Consider the following 16,193-nt stretch of genomic DNA (forward strand, 5'->3'; position numbering starts at 1 on the left):
CACATGGCATTCTCCATGAAGTCAAACCACATTTCGGTTCCTACTGAAGTCATGGAAACAGAAGTGGACAAAGTGGAGCTTTCGGAGCTCAGATACTCACCAGTGAGTTTTGCAGATGAAGCAGTTTGACGGTGCCAAATAGTGTGCTTAGTGGCTAAATTGCAGCCTCTAATTGGGGCTGGAGAGCGCTCCAGGGGCTGAGCACATGCCCTACATGCAGAAGACCTTGGGACAGTCCCCAGCACTGCATGGTTTCACCCCTTCCTCAGCACCACCGGGAGGGACCCCCACCCCATTAGCACCACTGGTGTGATCCAGAAAACCAAAGAGGGGAATGAAAGCGTCCTTGAAGGAAGGCAAGCTCCTGACTATTAATGAAGGAAGAGGGAAGTATCCCCACGTTCCGATGATAAACGGCCTATCTGAGCACCTGCAGGAAGGAGGCAGCGCCCGACCCCCGCGAGGAGCCAGTGCACGACCCTGGCAGGGGCTCGGCTCCCTGATCACCGGGCGGGGGGGGGGCCCTATGGGCTGCCGGCGGGCTCCTGGGGGGCAGTGGCAGATGCCAAGTGCCGCCCAAGCGCGCAGGGCGCCTCCTCGCCCCGCGGCCGCGGCAGAAGGGTGCAGGGTGGCCGCAGGTGCCCTTCCCTCCGGCTCCTCCCGCGGGGGCGCGCGCGCACGGCCTGGCGGGACTCCCGCGCCCGGCTTTGTTGCGCGGCGTGGTGACGTCACTTCCGCGCGACACTCCGGCCCCACGGGCCCGCCCCCGGCGCGCCCGTAACCCAGGGCAACTGCCTCCGCGGCCGCGGGCGGGATTAAGTTACTCTCCGGGTACCTTGCGGCTCACACCCCGTAGGCGACCGCTTCCCCCGACCGAGACCCCCACCCCCAGAACACCCCGCCGGCGGAGAGAGGGGAGCTGCGCTCCGGGCGGCGGAGCCGAGGAGAGGCAGGTGGCGGCGGCCGGGGGCGGGGCGTTGGGGGCGAGGGGAGGCAGGTGGCGGCGGACATGGGCGGGGCGCTGGGGCGGGGCCTGAGGGCGGCGCGCGCGGATTGGGCGGCGCGGCGGGGGCGGGCCCGGGGGCGGGGCCGGGCGGCCCTGGCGGGGCGGCGGCGCGCGTGGGCCGGGCCGGCCGCCGTGCTGTCCGGGGAAGGCGGCAGGTGAGGCGGCGGCAGGTGAGGCTGCTCGCGGGCACGCCGCACGCGCTTCCGGGGAGCCGTGGTGCCCGACCGTCTCTCGAACCCCTCCCGCAGCAGTGACGTCAGAACCATTTTTACTGTGAAGTTTTCTGTGCCCCGCGGAGCGGTTCGTCCCCCGGGAAGTTCCCCAAGGAGAAGGTCCGTCAAGGCCCCAGGAAACGCCCTGTTTTATTTATTAATTTGCTTTTCTGGGCCACTCCCGGCGATGCTCGGGGATGACTCCTGGCTCTGCACTCAGGAATCACCCCTGGCGGTGCTGGGGGACCCTATGGGATGCTGGGAATCGAACCCAGGTCGGCCGGGTGCAAGACAGACGCCCTCCCTGCTGTGCCATGCTCCAGCTCATAGTTGGCAACATTAAATTAAAAAGAATTTTTTTTTTTTAAGTTTGGTGCTACACCTGGCTCTGTACCCAGGGAGCCTTCTGGGGGCCCACGGGTGGTGCCAGAGACCTGGCGGTGGGCAGCCGTGTGCGAGGCCAGCCCCAGCCCCCCGACCAGCTCTCCGCCCGCCAAGTGCACGCGGTTACAGTTTGGGTCCGTTGTGTCCATCTCTGTCCTCAGGTACTACTGTAAAAGAGAGTTTTCTGGGTCGTCGGGAATTTCCGTAGGCTCTGGGCTTCTCAGTCTTTGATCTTTATTTCATTTTCATGTCTTAGGTACCTTGACGAGTCTTTCTTTGCCTTCGTCCTTATTCATGCTCACATGAACCTTGGCGGAACCAGTCCTGTCCTTGGGTGTCGGAGCAGGGATTGCTCCCAGCTCTCAGGCAAGGTCACACGTTGCCAGGGGGCCACAGCTGGACCCCAGCATGGAGGTTGGCAGCTGAGACCTCAGTAACAAATGTTTTCCTGGGCCAGAGCAATAGAGCTCAAACAGCGGGGAGGGCATTTGCCTTGCGCACTGCCGACCTGCGTTCAATCCCCTGCATCCCGTGTGGTCCTCTGAGCACCGCCAGGATTAATTCCTGAGTACAGAGCCAGGCTTACAGGATTAAGCCCTGAGCATTGCAGAGTATGATAAAAAAAAAAAAAAAGTTTTCCTTGTACATTGTCATTATAGTCACTTTAGTATCTTCTGTGACAGTTTATTTTTTTCTTTTTATTTTTCATATCTTTTTCCTTGTTTTTGTTACTTTTCCTTTTTTCCTCTTTTTCTTTTCTCCTTTTATGATAGTTTACTTCAGTCCCATGTTTTTGTATCTTCCCACTTTCTATTCCAAATTTAGTGTTCTGAACACACCTACAAATGCATTGTCCCGCCCCAGAGACAAACCCCCACTGTGGTTTTTGTTTTTTCTTGCTGTTATTGTCCTTGGAAAATATTAGTCTGAGCTTTGATGTATAATATATACTGGTGATTCTCAAACTGAATTAGGCTGTAAAACTTCATTGCAGTCAGGATGTGGAATATGATTCTTTAATTTACTTTGCACTGGGTATAATTTTTCTGCCAGAAAATAAGTTTTATAGCAACATAGATTTCTTCATTCTGACATAAACTGCTTATAATTATAAAAATTCAGATTCATTTTTTATATATAGAGAGATAGATAATACACACGGGTATGTATATATACACTGATTTTATATATGTCACTATATCACTGTCATCCCGTTGTTTATTGATTTACTTGAGCGGGTGCCAGTAATGTCTCTATCCATCCCAGCCCTGAGATTTTAGCAGTCTGTCCTTACTCATCTTTCCCAAAGATTGGAGGCTTCTTTCAGGGTCAGGTGAATAAGACTTTTTCTTTTTCTTTTTGGGTCACACCTGGCGATGCACAGGGGTTACCGCTGTCTCATGCGCTCAGGAATTACTCCTGGTGGTGCTGGGGGGGCCATATGGAATGCTGGGAACTGAACCCGGGTCAGCCGCATGCAAGGCAAATGTCCTACTTGCTGTGCTATTGCTCCAGCCCCAGGAATGAGACTGTTATTTTTACTGTATTTGGCATATCCAATATGCCACGGGGAGCTTGCCAGACTCTGACAAAAAGGTATATGTAAACATACAAAAATATCATATAATGCAGTTTCAGAGGCCAGAGCGATAGTACAGCGGGTAAGGTGCTTGCTTGCCTTGCACGTGACTAACGCGGGTTTGATCCCCGGCACCTGCTATGTCTGTGCAGTCTCCTGGGCCCACCAGGGATAATACCTGAGTGCAGAGCCAGGAGTAAGCCCTGCACACCAAGGGGTGTGGCCCAGACACAAAAACAGTCATCTCTTCTATAAGGGTTTAATAGCTCCGGGGTGAGATACAACAGTCTTCACACACTTTATTCCAAGGAAATCTTTTTGATCATTTTTTAGGGAATTATTCATAATAAGCAATGCAAAACAAATTACTTAGGGTCTGCTATTGGGACAGGCCCAGGTGGTGGATGGGAAAATAATGGTGGTGTGAAGGTGTAATGGTGATGGGAATAGTGTTGGAATATTGAATATAATAAATTATTGTGAGAAACTTTATAAAAATAAAATAACTTTTTTCTTTTTGGGTCACACCCAGCAATGCACAGGGGTCACTCCTGGCTCATGCACTCAGGAATCACCCCTGGCGGTGCTCAGGGGACCATATGGGATGCTGGGAATTGGACCTGGGTTGGCCGCGTGCAAGGCAAACGCCCTATGCGCTATGCTATTGCTCCAGCCCCTAACTTTAATCTCTTTCTTCCAGTGACTTTCTACTTAGTAAAATCCTCTCTTCTACATCAGATTTTTTTTTTTAAATCTCTTTACGCTCCATGTTCAAGATACCTCTTGAGACAGTTTCTGTAGAAATCTCCATAAATTCTGGCTTCCTTTAGATTTTATCCTTTCCAGTAACTTAAGATGCTAGGCTTGTGAGTTCTGAAACAGTTGCTGTTCTAGGTGAAGAGTTCCATAAACCTGCTCAAGTGCGGAGGCCTCAGCCAAGTACTAGCTAGAACTGTACTTGTCGTAATTTGTGACATGCAGAGTTCCCTGGAGTAAGACACCATCTAGTGGTGGTTTCAGGTTTGATTTTCTGCTTCACTCTGGATTTGAACTTGAGTCTGTCTTAGACAGTCTGACATTACAGCCCATATACTGTATTTAGTTGGTATGACTTCCCAACTAAATATATATGTACATATACTATGTCTTTCTTTGGTTATACCCGCTGGTTCTGGGGGAACCCCTCCCATCTCTGGCAGTTTCCTGGCAGTTCCCTGGGCACCATGCAATGAGAAAGCTCGAACCCGGGGCGCCTGCCTGCAGAGCAGAGCACTCACTCCAGCCCTTTGAGCCGTCTCCCTGTCTCCAAAGACTTAGTGCTAGGATGGCTGTGGTCTCTTATATAAGCTATAAATCAAAATGGGCCAATAAAACTGGAAGGACACGTTTATAGGGAGACATGGGAGGCTCTGCTGTTCCTTAAGTGGCTTTTCCCTTCTCCTTAGGGAAAGGCCACCGTCATCTGTTTCAGCAGTGGAGTGTCTTGACCCTCGCGAAGAATCCCTGTTCCAGGGGATTCTGGTGTGCAGCACCAGACCGTTGACACGAGACCTGCACTCGTCCATCTGGAGATGCTTCCTAGTGACCAGTCAGGAGGCGTCGGGTACACGGACCCTGTTCAGTGAGGCAGGTGTTTGGAACGCATACGTGAAGTGCTTGTAGCGCCTAGGGTTCGGAACTTGGCTATAAGGTTTGGGTTTCGGCTTTCCCGGAGCGGTGCCAGGAGCTCGGGAGCCCAGCCAGGGGTTCTCTGCCGCCAGGCTGCTGCTGAGAGTGAGGGCCTGCGGATAGGATTCTGCCCGGGCCCGCGGGCCCTCTCAGAGGGCTTACGGGGGCGGCCAGAGCCTGGCACGGTGATGCTCAGGGACCGTGTGCTGGGAACGAAGCCCACTGTGTGCGTGCTAGGTCTGTGCCCAGCCATTGAGCTGCCTCCAAGCCTCCCCAACCGTAAGTTTTATTAGTTTTTATTTTATCTTTCGGGCCACACTGGCAGTCCTCAGCGTGTGCTCCTGGCTCTCTGCTCAGGGATCCCTCCCGGTGGGGCCCATATAGGAGTGGCAGGGATCGAACCTGGGTGGACCGTGTGCAAGGCAAACACACCATCGGCTGCACTGTCTCTCCAGCCCCTACACGTCTGTTTTTGGGGGTCAGAAAGGCACTTGATTTGCACACGATTTGGTCCCCAGCACTGCGTGTGGCTCACTGAGCACTGCCCGGAGTGACCCCTGAGCACTGACCCAGGAATAGCATCACCAGTTGTGGCCCCCAAACCCAGTAAATTAAAAAAATGCCTATTTTCGGTTCTAAGAATATGCCACTTTTTTTTTCTTTATGGGTCACACCCGGTGGTGCCTAGGGGTTCCTCCTGGCTCTGCACTCAGGAATTACTCCTGGCGGTGTCGGGGGACCCTGTGGATGCTGGGAATCAAAGCTGGGTCGGCCGCGTGCAAGGCAAACGCCCTACCTGCTGTGCTATCTCCAGCCACTCCACTTTTTGAAGAACTTAACAGTTTTTCAATGTGGCTACAGCATTTTTGATTCCCACAAGCAATATGTGAGGGTTTTTTATTTTCCCACAAGGAAGAGAGCCTGCGACGGTCTTGTCCTCTCTCTGGCTCCAGCTTTGGTCTTTATTAAACTGCAGTTGTCAGTTAAATTTAGCTTTATCTTTTTTTTTTTTTTCTTTTTGGGTCAGACCCGGCATTGCACAGGGGTTACTCCTAGCTCTTCACTCAGGAATTACTCCTGGCGGTGCTCGAGGGACCATATGGGATGCTGGGGATCGAACCTGGGTCGGCCACGTGCAAGGCAAACGCCCTTCCCGCTGTGCTATCGCTCCGGCCCCTCTTATGTCAGTTCTTGCATTACAATAGATTGGTTTGTAGATTTCTTTGTCTCCTCCTGAATGTGTCTTAAAAAAAAATGAACCACACACAGCAGTGTTCAGTTCTTACTCCTGACTGTGCAGGGGTCACTCCTGGTGGGGCTCCGGGGACCGCATGGTATTCCAGGGATGACCCCAGGTTGGCTGCGTGCAAGGCAGGCGCCCTCCCTTCTGTATTCTCTCTCCAGTCCGTGAATGTGTCTCAAAGACGTGGCTCTGGAGTACCTGACTTGCCTGCTACCAACTCCGGTTTCATCCCTGGCACTACATGTGGTCCCCTGGGTACCACCAGCAGTGGACCCTGAGCACTGCTGGGTAAGGCCCCTCAGCCCCGCCCCCAACAGATAAACTCAACTCAGTTGTATACCCAACGACAGGGAGAAGATACTAAGAACGTCCAGCAGCTCTCAGAGCCATGGATATCTTCCAGCGGCATGAGGCAGAGTTTGAGAATCCTGGCAATAGTGAAACTCAAAGCACAGAAGAGAGCACGTTAACCTCTGCCTGTCCCGATGGCAGGAGGGAAAAGAACCATGTCCGTTGCCTCCTCAGCATCAGTGCCCTTACACTCGAAGAAGATAAGAAGGCCAAAGAGTTTGCGATCGGCACGGGATGGGAAGAAGCAGTGAGTATCGTCTTGAGTTCGATCTAGTTAGTGGCAGCTTTTGATTCAGACCAATGCCTGTGAGCACTGTGATGCAGGAACCCTGGGGCGGAGGGACTGTCAGTGGTGACAGCACTGCCTTTCTGTTTCCTTTTGCTTTGGGGCCACACCCAGCTATGCTCAGGGCTTACTCCTGGCCTTGTGCTCAGGGATCACTCCTGGTGGGGTCTGAGGGTACCATATGGGGTGCCAGTGACCGACCCCGGGTCAGCATTGCAATCCCTGTCCTGTTCCGGTTGACCCCAACACTGTCTTTTATTAAGTCTCTTTGGTACTAAATGCTTCACACATGCCTGGCCTGCTTCCCGGCCGCAGCAGCCCCCCTTTGGACAAGGATACTGGGGTGTACAGAGGGTGATCCCCTCATGTGCTGGGGATCCCCTCAGCAGGTGGGTGGGGCTCCCCAAGACCCCGAGTCTGACCCACAATTCCGCTCCGAACCCTGTGGGTTTATTTTTGTTGCTGCTGCTTTGTGGGGCTACCCCTGGGTGTAGTCACGGCCGACTCCTGGTTCTGCACTCAGGGATCACTCCTGGCGGGCTCGGGGGACCATCTGGGGTGCCAGGGATCGAGCCTGAGCCAGGCAAGCCCCCTACGCACAATTAGTCACTACCAGTCACTCTGACCCCAAGAGTTCCACTTTGGAACTATTTGGGGTGTGGGGGATGGAACCCGACCTAGCCCCCAGCGTTCCACTTGGGAATGAAACTTCCTGAGCACAGAAGGCTCAGTTCCCAGTCAAGAGAGACTTTGGAGTTCCGCGGCCTGTGCCACCGTGGAACCCCTGTGTGGAGTTGCCGTCCCAGCCTGAGAACCTGGCTTTGGCGCAGACGTGCTCCCCGAGGGACTGGGACGCGGGGGTGAGCGAGGGCCGGAGCGGAAGCCCAGGTTCCCCCTCTGCGTGGGCCCCGAGGGGCCCCGGGGAGGACACGGACTCGGCTCAGGCCCAAGCGCTTCCTAGACCGTGTTTTAAGGAAACGCTGCGGCGTGGGCGGGGGAAGTAGCTCAGGGCCAGAGCACCCTGGGTTTGAGCTGACCCCAGGACGGCAGCCTCAGAGTGGCCGGGCTCCACCGGGCAGCCCCAAGACCCACAGAAGGAAAAGTGCTGCTGCTTTTGGTTTGCCTTCGGTGGAGCAAGAAAGTTTTATTGAAGCTTAATCAGCTGTGGGGGAAGAGAGAGAGAGAGAAGCGCGTGTCGGAGAGAACGTGGGCTTCTCTAGAGTGGGAAGAGCAGGTGAGACATCAGGACAAACAGGTCAAGTCCTTGTTCCAGCGCGACCCCGGGCTTGCCGAGCCAGCCAAGAGCAGATGCTTCTTTTTTTTTTCAGTCATCAATTTTATTGATTACTGTATTATATTTCTTTCTTTTAAAATTTTTTATTGAGCCGGGGCTGGAGCGATAGCACAGCGGGTAGGGCGTTTGCCTTGCATGCGGCCGACCCGGGTTCAAATCCCAGCATCCCATATGGTCCCCTGAGCACCGCCAGGGGTGATTCCTGAGTGCATGAGCCAGGAGTGACCCCTGTGCATTTCCAGGTGTGACCCAAAAAGAAAAAATAATTTTTTTATTGAGCCACTGTGAGATTTAGTTACAAAGCTTTCATGTTTGATATTCAGCTATACGATGATCGATCACCCAACCCTCCACCAGTGCAAACTTTCCACCACCAATATCCCCATTATCTCCTCCACTTCCATCCAGGCCCTTATACCCTGCCTCTACGGGGTAAGGCAGATACTCTCAGATACTCTCTCTAGTTTTGGGCATTACATTTTGCTCGGATATTCCCACCACCATTCAAGCCTGCCTTCCAGAAGCAGACACTAGATCATTTATTTTCCATTGCTCACTTGGCATATCAGGAAAGGTCATGTGGCCGAGTATGTGGCTGCGTGCTTTGGGGAAACAGTTCTGATACCCACACTCCGGAGCCATGCTTGTAGAAGCTCATGGTCACCGGGATTCCTTCTGGAGACGGCGGGGAGACTGCTCCTGCTCCATCTGGGGTGTCCCGGTGATACTGGCTCCATACGGGGCCCGGAGAATTCTCTGGTGTTGTGGTGCCTGACTCTTCACTGCTGTGAGCAGATGCTTCTTATGCTTCGGAATGTGTGGGTGACTGCAGGGGAGAGGGGAGCCGGGACCAGCTCTTGACATTGTTCTGGACAGTGTGGGGTGTGGCCCAGGGGCCTGCACACACGCTAGGCCTGTGCTCCCCACCCCTCCGACCCACCCCTCAGAGTCTTTACCTGGTCTCCACACTTGCCTTGCACTTGGCCTGCCCCGCCTCTGGGCCGGGCGCCAACTTTCTGGCCTCGACGGCCCAGTCACTGGGAGGGCCCTGGCAGCCCTGGAGAATCACTTGGGAGACAACCTCCTTCCAAAGAAAAAAGATTCATTTAATGCATCGTTTGGGAGCTGGACATGTGAGGTGATGGGAGGGTCGGGGGAACAGCGGCAGGGGGATAGGGGCAGGGTGACTAGTAGGCCGCGGAGATCCCCGCCCCGCCCCCTGCTTTAGAACGCTTCATCCCGAGTGTGCCAGCATCTGCCTCTGACTTGCAAGGCCTGGCCCTCAGCTTCCTTCCAGGTGACGGGTGCGAGGGGTGGGGGGGGTGTCAGAGCCCCTAACCGCTCATGCCGTGGACAGGGTTGCTAGCCACACTGGCAGAGAGCAGGCGTGGGAGCTGTGTTCATGCCCATCTCAGGCTCAGCAGAGTGGAGCTACAGCGCACACAGTCAGGCTAGAGTTTCGGTGACAGGAGCTGGTTGGTTTGGTGAGGGTGACTCCTGTGCTCTTAGCCGGTGGTCTCCGAGCAGGTGATCTGGGGGGCCAGGTACAGGCTGGGGACATTCTCCCTGCAGCAGCCTCCGAGTCTGGCTCCCGGGACCCTGCGGGGCCGGGAGGGCGGGCCGGGCAGAGGCACCAGCTGTAGCCCCATGTTTATTTTTATTTTTTATTTTTTTGCTTTTTGGGTCACACCTGGCGATGCTCAGGGGTTACTCCTGGCTCTGCACTCAGGAATCTCTCCTGGCGGTGCTAAGGGGACCCTATGGGATGCTGGGAATCGAACCCGGGTCGGCCGCGTGCAAGGCAAATGCCCTCCCCGCTGTGCTATTGCTCCAGCCCCGCCCCACTTTTATTTTTATGTTGCTGGACTTTGCTTTCTTTGGGGGGTGGGCGGGAGGCACACGCTCCTGACCGCATGCTCAGGGGGCTGTGATGCAGGGGATCAACCCGGGGCCTCACACATGCAGGACAAGTGCTCTGCCACCGAGCCGTGTACACTCCTGTTTACTGACATCTGAAGACATGGATCAGCCCGTAGGAGTAGGCACTTACTAACAGCGCTGCATGGTCTTTACCTGTCTGTCTCTCTGCTGTTCTGGGGCCTCACCCAGCGATGCTCAGGGGTTACTCCTGACGGTGTTTGGGGGACTCTGAGATGCTAGGGATTGAACCCGGGTCAGCCACATGCAAGGCAAACGCCCTACGCCCTCTGTACAGGCGCAGTCCTTGAGAACTACATGTTGTTAGTGTACAGGTTTGGCAAGTGCTGTTATAGATGCTTTTGCTCTGTATAAAGCTGGTGTAGGCTTTAAAGAAACATTGGAGGTGGGAGTCACAGCCAGCAGCACTTCCCTTATGCCGGGCCAGGCGCCACTCGGCTGGGGACCCCCAGCCCAGCGCGCCCTGCCGGACCTCAATCCCAAATGGCCCGGCCTCGGGACCCATTGTCGGTCCCTGCCACTGTGCAGGGCATCACAGGGCTGGTCCCGCAGAAACAGAGAGAGTCAGTCTTTCAAGGACTGCTGGCTCCGGGAAGGCCGGCCGCGGGCACTGTGTCCGGAGTGGGGGTAGCGTGGCCGGAGAGTGACCGCCCCCTCCTTTGCAGGTCCGGGGCTGGGGCAGGATTGCTCCAAACGCCTGCATCTGGCCCAGGAAGAAGCTTAAGAAGGTGAAGGTGGGAGAAAGTTCCAGCAGCTGCTTAATCTGCCTCAGCCTCTCCCCCGGGGGTGTCGAGGCCAAAGCGCAGTTGTCAGGGAAGCAGGAGTTGGGGGCTCGCGCTGAAACTGGCCCCGAGAAGGCGCACGGCAGCCCCTCCCAGTCTCCGGGACGCCCACCAACCCCCGGCGCTGCCTCCAGGGAGGTCAGCAAGATGTGCTTACCCACCTGTAGTCAGGGAGAGAAAAAGTCTCTGCAAATAAAAGAGTTTATTTGGTGCCTCGAGGACTGGGCCGCCCCAGAGGCTGCCCGGGCCAAGGACTCCAAGTGTCCCCGCGGCGCCGACAGAGCTGCGGCCGTGGCCGAGCCCTTGGCGTCCAAGGCGCTCGTGGTGCTGCCCCCTCTGAAGGCGGCGTCCCCCAAAGGCCTGGGTGTCCTGGGCAGAAAGAGTGCGGGCCTCTGCTGCCAGCCGGAGGAGAAGGTGCCGGCTGCGGGCAAGGAGGAGTGCGTGACGTGCACGTTTGGGTTGAAAACGGGGGGCAGGAAAGGCGAGAAGCACCCCCTTGAGCTGGCCATGCACCTAAAGGTCAAAGACCTGCTGCCCTTCCCGCCCCCCGGCCCCCGGCCGCCCCTGCTGGCCTGCTCGGAGCCGTGCTGCCTGCACTGGTCCTTCCTGCCAGAGAAAGCCCCCGCGTGCCCTCCCCAGCCCAAGAACCTCCGCTACCTCGCCACCTTGCGGCTTCTGAAGAACCAGGGCATGCAGAGCCACAGAGCCAAGTTGAAAGCCAAGGAGTGCAGACAGCTGTCAGCGGCCCCGAAGCGGGCGCACCCCGAGGGCCAGCTGGAGGACAGGGCCCAGAGCCTGGAGGCCGGACTCTTCCCAAGGCCTCTCTTGCCGTCTCTCACCGTGAGCAGAGTCGTTATTCCCGTCTCCACTCACAGGTTCCTCTGAGCTGCGACCGTCCAACGCCCGGGGAACCGGCACCACTGGAAATTCCTTCGTCCGCCCGCTCGGGCCCCGCATCGCCTCCCCTCTGCCCCTTCCCCTCCCGCCCTTGCCCTGTTTTTTGTAGAAGAATCAGAGCAACTTAAACTTCACCGTTTGGATCTTGCCTTGGTCTAGAACCCTTCGTGTGGTCCTGTGTTGCCGGTTGCTGCCGCGTAACCAACGAGCCACACGCAGACGGCTTCTGCGACTCGCCTCTCCGGCCCGCCGGGAGTCCCGGGGCATCTCCGAGTCAGCCCTGGGCTGTTCTGCCTCCCCCGGTGCCTTCGGCGGAGCACCCTGGGCTTGTCCAGCTGATGTCTTGATGAGTCCTGTGAAGTATGTTGGTTCATTTTTCCTTCCACAAATACCCGAAACAGTGTTTTCACGCTAGCCTCTGTGCAAATAGATCTTTCTGCATCCGCGGTGGAATATCTTCGTCTCCACAGATACCTCCATTCCGCCCCGTGTTGAAGGCTGCCTGTAGCCTGCCCTTCCGTCAGTGCAGTCTGCAGGAGACCAGCGCCTCCCTTCTGTAAACGGATGTCTTCTCTCTCTTGCATCCTCAGTGTCCACAGTGACACTTCTGCCGTGTGTCTCTGCAGCGAGCGGACGGCGCCCGGTGTTGCCTGTCCCAGGCTCTGCGTGCTTATGTTATGTGCACGGTTACACTGTGCCCGAGCTTGCATATGCTGAAGTGGAGCCTCGTGAGGTGCTCCGGGTCGGGACATTGCTGCTCCAACTCTGCATAGCCTGTCAGGAAACAAGTTAAGAATAATCACTCCGGGGGGCCAGAGTGATAGCATAGCGGGTAGTGTGTTTGCCTTGCACGTGGCCGACCTGGGTTCAATCCCTGGCATCCCATATGGTCCCCCGAGCACCGCCAGGAGTAATTCCTGAGTGCAGAGCCAGGCGGAAACCCTGAGCAACGCTGGGAGTGACCAAAAAAGAAAAAAAAAACCCAACTAAAACTGAAAAAGAGTAATTAATTACTGGGCTGGAAAGATAGCCCAGCAGGCAGGGCTCCTGCCTGGCACGCGGCTGACCCCGTGTTCCATCCCTGGCCGCCCATATGGCCCCTTGAGCGTTTCAGGAGTGACCCCGAGTGCAGAGCCAGGAGGAAGCCCTGAGCGCAGCTGGGTGTGGCCCCCAGACCAGCCCCCCCAAAGAATGATGAATTACCTAACGAAGTGCCTGTGGCTGCGTGGCCTCGTGCCGCTTGCTCCAGCCTGACCTTGGCCCAGCTGCCCAGACGGACGCAGGGAATCAGGTCCCTCCGCCCTTCCGGCCCCTGGGCCCACCAGCCAAAGTTATACATCAACTAACATTTGTAAATGAAGCATTTTGGAGGGTGTGTGTGGTTTGGTCTACACCCTGCATGCTTGGGGGTTACTCCTGTGACTCTGCTCTCGGGAATTACTTCTGGCGCCAGGGGACCACATGGGAGCCGGGGACCCAACGTCAAGGCCAAACCGTACCCACTGTACTACTGCTCCGACCCCAGTAATGTTTTAAATCCAAGTGACAATGCAGTGGAAGTGCTGAGAAGCCTCTTTGTAATAGCAATTTAGCTAGTCTTACCCCTCCCCGCCTGCCTTTTGCATTTTTGGACCATACCCCACAGTGCTCAGGGTTGATTCCTGGCTCTTTACTCGGGGATCACTCTGGCCAGGTCAGGGGACCATAATTGGGTACTGGGGGTTGAACCTGACCCAGCTCAGCTGCGTGCAAGGTGATCTCCCATCCCTCTGTACTATAGCCCACCCCGTAGCTACTCTTTAGCTCCGTAGTTTGCCTTACTTGTAGTAGGTTGTACTTGAACTTTGGTTCTTAAATAAAGGGTAGACAGAATGACTATGTAAACATCTGTTTTCCATCGGTTTGTTTAATGTAAGTTTAGGGGTTTGTTTTTACAAAACATCCGACATGTAAGAATGTAGTACAACAGTCATTCAAAGGTGTATTTGCCTCCCGAGGTTGGGTGCTCTTTTTTTTTTTTGGCATCACCTTCAGTGATGCTCAGGGGTTATTCCCGGCTCTGCGTTCAGGAGTTACTCCTGGCGGTGCTCAGGGGACCAGATGGGATGCTGGGGATCAAACCTGGGTTGGCTACTGGCAACTCCAACGCCCTCCCCGCCGCACTATCGCTCCAGCCCTGGCTGGGTACTTCTTTATTGTCTAGAAACAAATTCTAAGTTTGTCCTAAAAACCTTTGCTGAATGAAGAAACCACCTGATTGCCCGTGTCTAGAGGGGGGTGCGTGGGGGACCCTCTAACTTTGAGGAACTGCGGCTGGGCCTGCTAAGTCTGGGCTTAGCTGGGGCCGAGAGTGGACTCGAGGGCTGGAGCTCTGCGTGGAGACCGGGACAGACTGTGCCTGTGCACGGGGGGGGGGGGGGGGGGGGGCTCTTCTCAAGGCCAGGATGGGGTGCGGTGCCAGCTGTTAGACGCCCCAGCCAGGGGACGCCTTCAGACCGGCGAGAGTTACAGTGTTCGCAACTGGAGATGTGGCTTACTGGGGCTCGCACTATTCAGAAAGAACAAAAGGACAGGGGCTGGAGCAATAGCACAGCGGGGAGGGCATTTGCCTTGCACACGGCCCGACCCGGGTTCGATTCCCAGCATCCCATAGGGTCCCCTGAGCATCGCCAGGGGTAATTCCTGAGTGCATGAGCCAGGAGTGACCCCTGTGGATCGCCAGGTGTGACCCAAAAAGCAAAAAAAAAAAAAAAAAAAAAAAAAGAACAAAAGGACAGGTTACAGACCTTGGGCACTTCTGCACTCGGGGGGCCGCCCCTGATTTCCAGCTGTTTTTTTATTCTGCCCCTTGCCGGGAGTTACCTGCACTGTAGGATTTGAGCCACAAGTCCGATTTGCTTTCAGCCCCTCTGAGATCTGAGGCCTGGGTCCCACGAAGCCCTCGCCCACCTCCCTATGGTACCCGCAGGCTGGGGACCCACCCTCTGGGATTTCTTGGGGTGTCTGGGCCAGGGCCCAGAGTGACACAGATGGCAGACCAAAGGCAGATGTGGCAAGTGAAGGCTGGTGGCAGAGGGGACATTCTTCCTCTCTGCCAGCCGGGGGCAGGCTCGGAAGCCTGGGGAGGCCCCAGTTTTGCTCACAGGCACTCAGCCACTCAGGGCTCTGAGCTTGGACTTCCTCCGAGTTCCTCCTTTCCCGAGTGCGGCCGTGACGAGCAGGGAGGAGACTCCGTCCAGAGCAGTGATGTTTTATCGAGCCGGCACCCAAAGGCTCGAGCTGCCCCGGGGTGCAGGGAGAGGTAGTCCAGCTGACACGGATGGACAGGGTGAAAAGCATCGCCAGCTTCTCCTGCAAGACGTGAGCGGCTTCAGACACGAGCGCTCCAGACCACCCAGAAATCCTGTGTTCACTGTGAGCGGCTGTCAGGCGCCTTCACCCCTCTGAAAACCCAGTTTCCTGAAGGTGCTCATCAGCCTGCAGACCACTTCATGCCCGGCCCTTTCCCGACATATGGGATGTCGGCGATTGAACCCGGGTCGGCAGGGCAGCGTGCAAGGCAGACACCCTCCCCGCTGTGCTGTCGCCCCGACCCAGCAATCTGCAGATTACCACCAGGTCTCTAATTGGTTCTGATTCAGTCTGTGGTGTCAGGAGCAAAACTTGTTTCCAGCTCAGTCTCCACATCAAAGCTCCTGTAGGTCACTCCACCTCTGCATGACTCAGAGGGCGTCACTAACTCAGGTCCTTTCTCGTTGTCATTTTAGAGCGGTTACCTTGCAGGTATGACTAGAGCCCCGGCCATCTCACCCAGAGAAGTGCATCTCCCAGTGAGAACTGTGACCACTGCGCCGCCCTCGGTGTCGCAACAGCAAAGGAGGAAAAAGAAACAACTAGGACCCTGCAGTTCAACAGAGACTCTGGGGGTTGGCAGCGAGTATGGAGTCAGGAATATGTGTCTCCTGGGGTCGCATCTAAGCTGCGACACTTTGGAGAGGACCCTCCCACGGCGTGGAGAGAGAAGGGAAACCGAATGCTCGAGATTGCAAAGGCTTCGTCCCTGCTCCCTGCAAAGCCCTGCGGTCACCGCGAGGGGCCCAAGAGCACGGTTTGAGACACCACCGGCCAGCAAGAGCTCCTCGGAGTGGACACTGGGCAGGTTTAGATGAGCAGGATCTGACCGGAAGTGAGATGAACGCTGTACAACCGAGACAGTAAAGGACTACAATGACCTTATCACCTCGGAAACTGCCACCACGAATAAAACGAATAAAACTCTACGGCAAAAACACCAACATGGGTGCGAGCGTCACCCCATCTGCAGGAAGGTCAAGCATTTCACAAGCATCTTCCAGGACAGTCCACAGAAACTTTCCACTGTGGCTTTACCTCAGAGAAATCAGGAACACACTTGGCCTTCCTGCCACTTGTGAGACCGGGCAAAAGCTGTTGGGCCGGTACCTCTCCTAAGCCAGAACCACGTGGTTCGCAAAGACAAAAGCACCCCCGTGCCCCTTCTTAATGGTCACAGCTGGTGAGACATGGGAAAAACT

The 16,193-nt window shown here is 55.8% G+C and overlaps 1 protein-coding gene across 3 annotated transcripts; it reads left to right on the forward strand.

The window, feature by feature from the left end:
* The first annotated feature begins 887 nt into the window (after nucleotides 1-887).
* C8H16orf46 (chromosome 8 C16orf46 homolog) lies at nucleotides 888-14,031 on the forward strand. Of its 3 annotated transcripts, none has more exons than XM_055146518.1 (4): nucleotides 925-953; nucleotides 4,627-4,811; nucleotides 6,447-6,690; nucleotides 10,627-14,031. In XM_055146518.1, the coding sequence occupies exons 3-4, from the start codon at nucleotides 6,481-6,483 to the stop codon at nucleotides 11,626-11,628; spliced, it is 1,212 nt and encodes a 403-aa protein (XP_055002493.1). In that variant the 5' UTR covers nucleotides 925-953; nucleotides 4,627-4,811; nucleotides 6,447-6,480; the 3' UTR covers nucleotides 11,629-14,031. The 3 variants fall into 3 exon arrangements, with proteins under 3 accessions (XP_004600914.2, XP_055002493.1, XP_055002494.1); XM_055146519.1 differs by lacking the exon at nucleotides 925-953 and adding an exon at nucleotides 1,137-1,176; XM_004600857.2 differs by lacking the exon at nucleotides 4,627-4,811 and having other exon boundaries at nucleotides 888-953.
* Nucleotides 14,032-16,193: the final 2,162 nt, after the last annotated feature.

Source organism: Sorex araneus, chromosome 8 (genome assembly GCF_027595985.1).
Source record: "Sorex araneus isolate mSorAra2 chromosome 8, mSorAra2.pri, whole genome shotgun sequence".
In the NCBI taxonomy this organism is placed as follows: domain Eukaryota; kingdom Metazoa; phylum Chordata; class Mammalia; order Eulipotyphla; family Soricidae; genus Sorex; species Sorex araneus.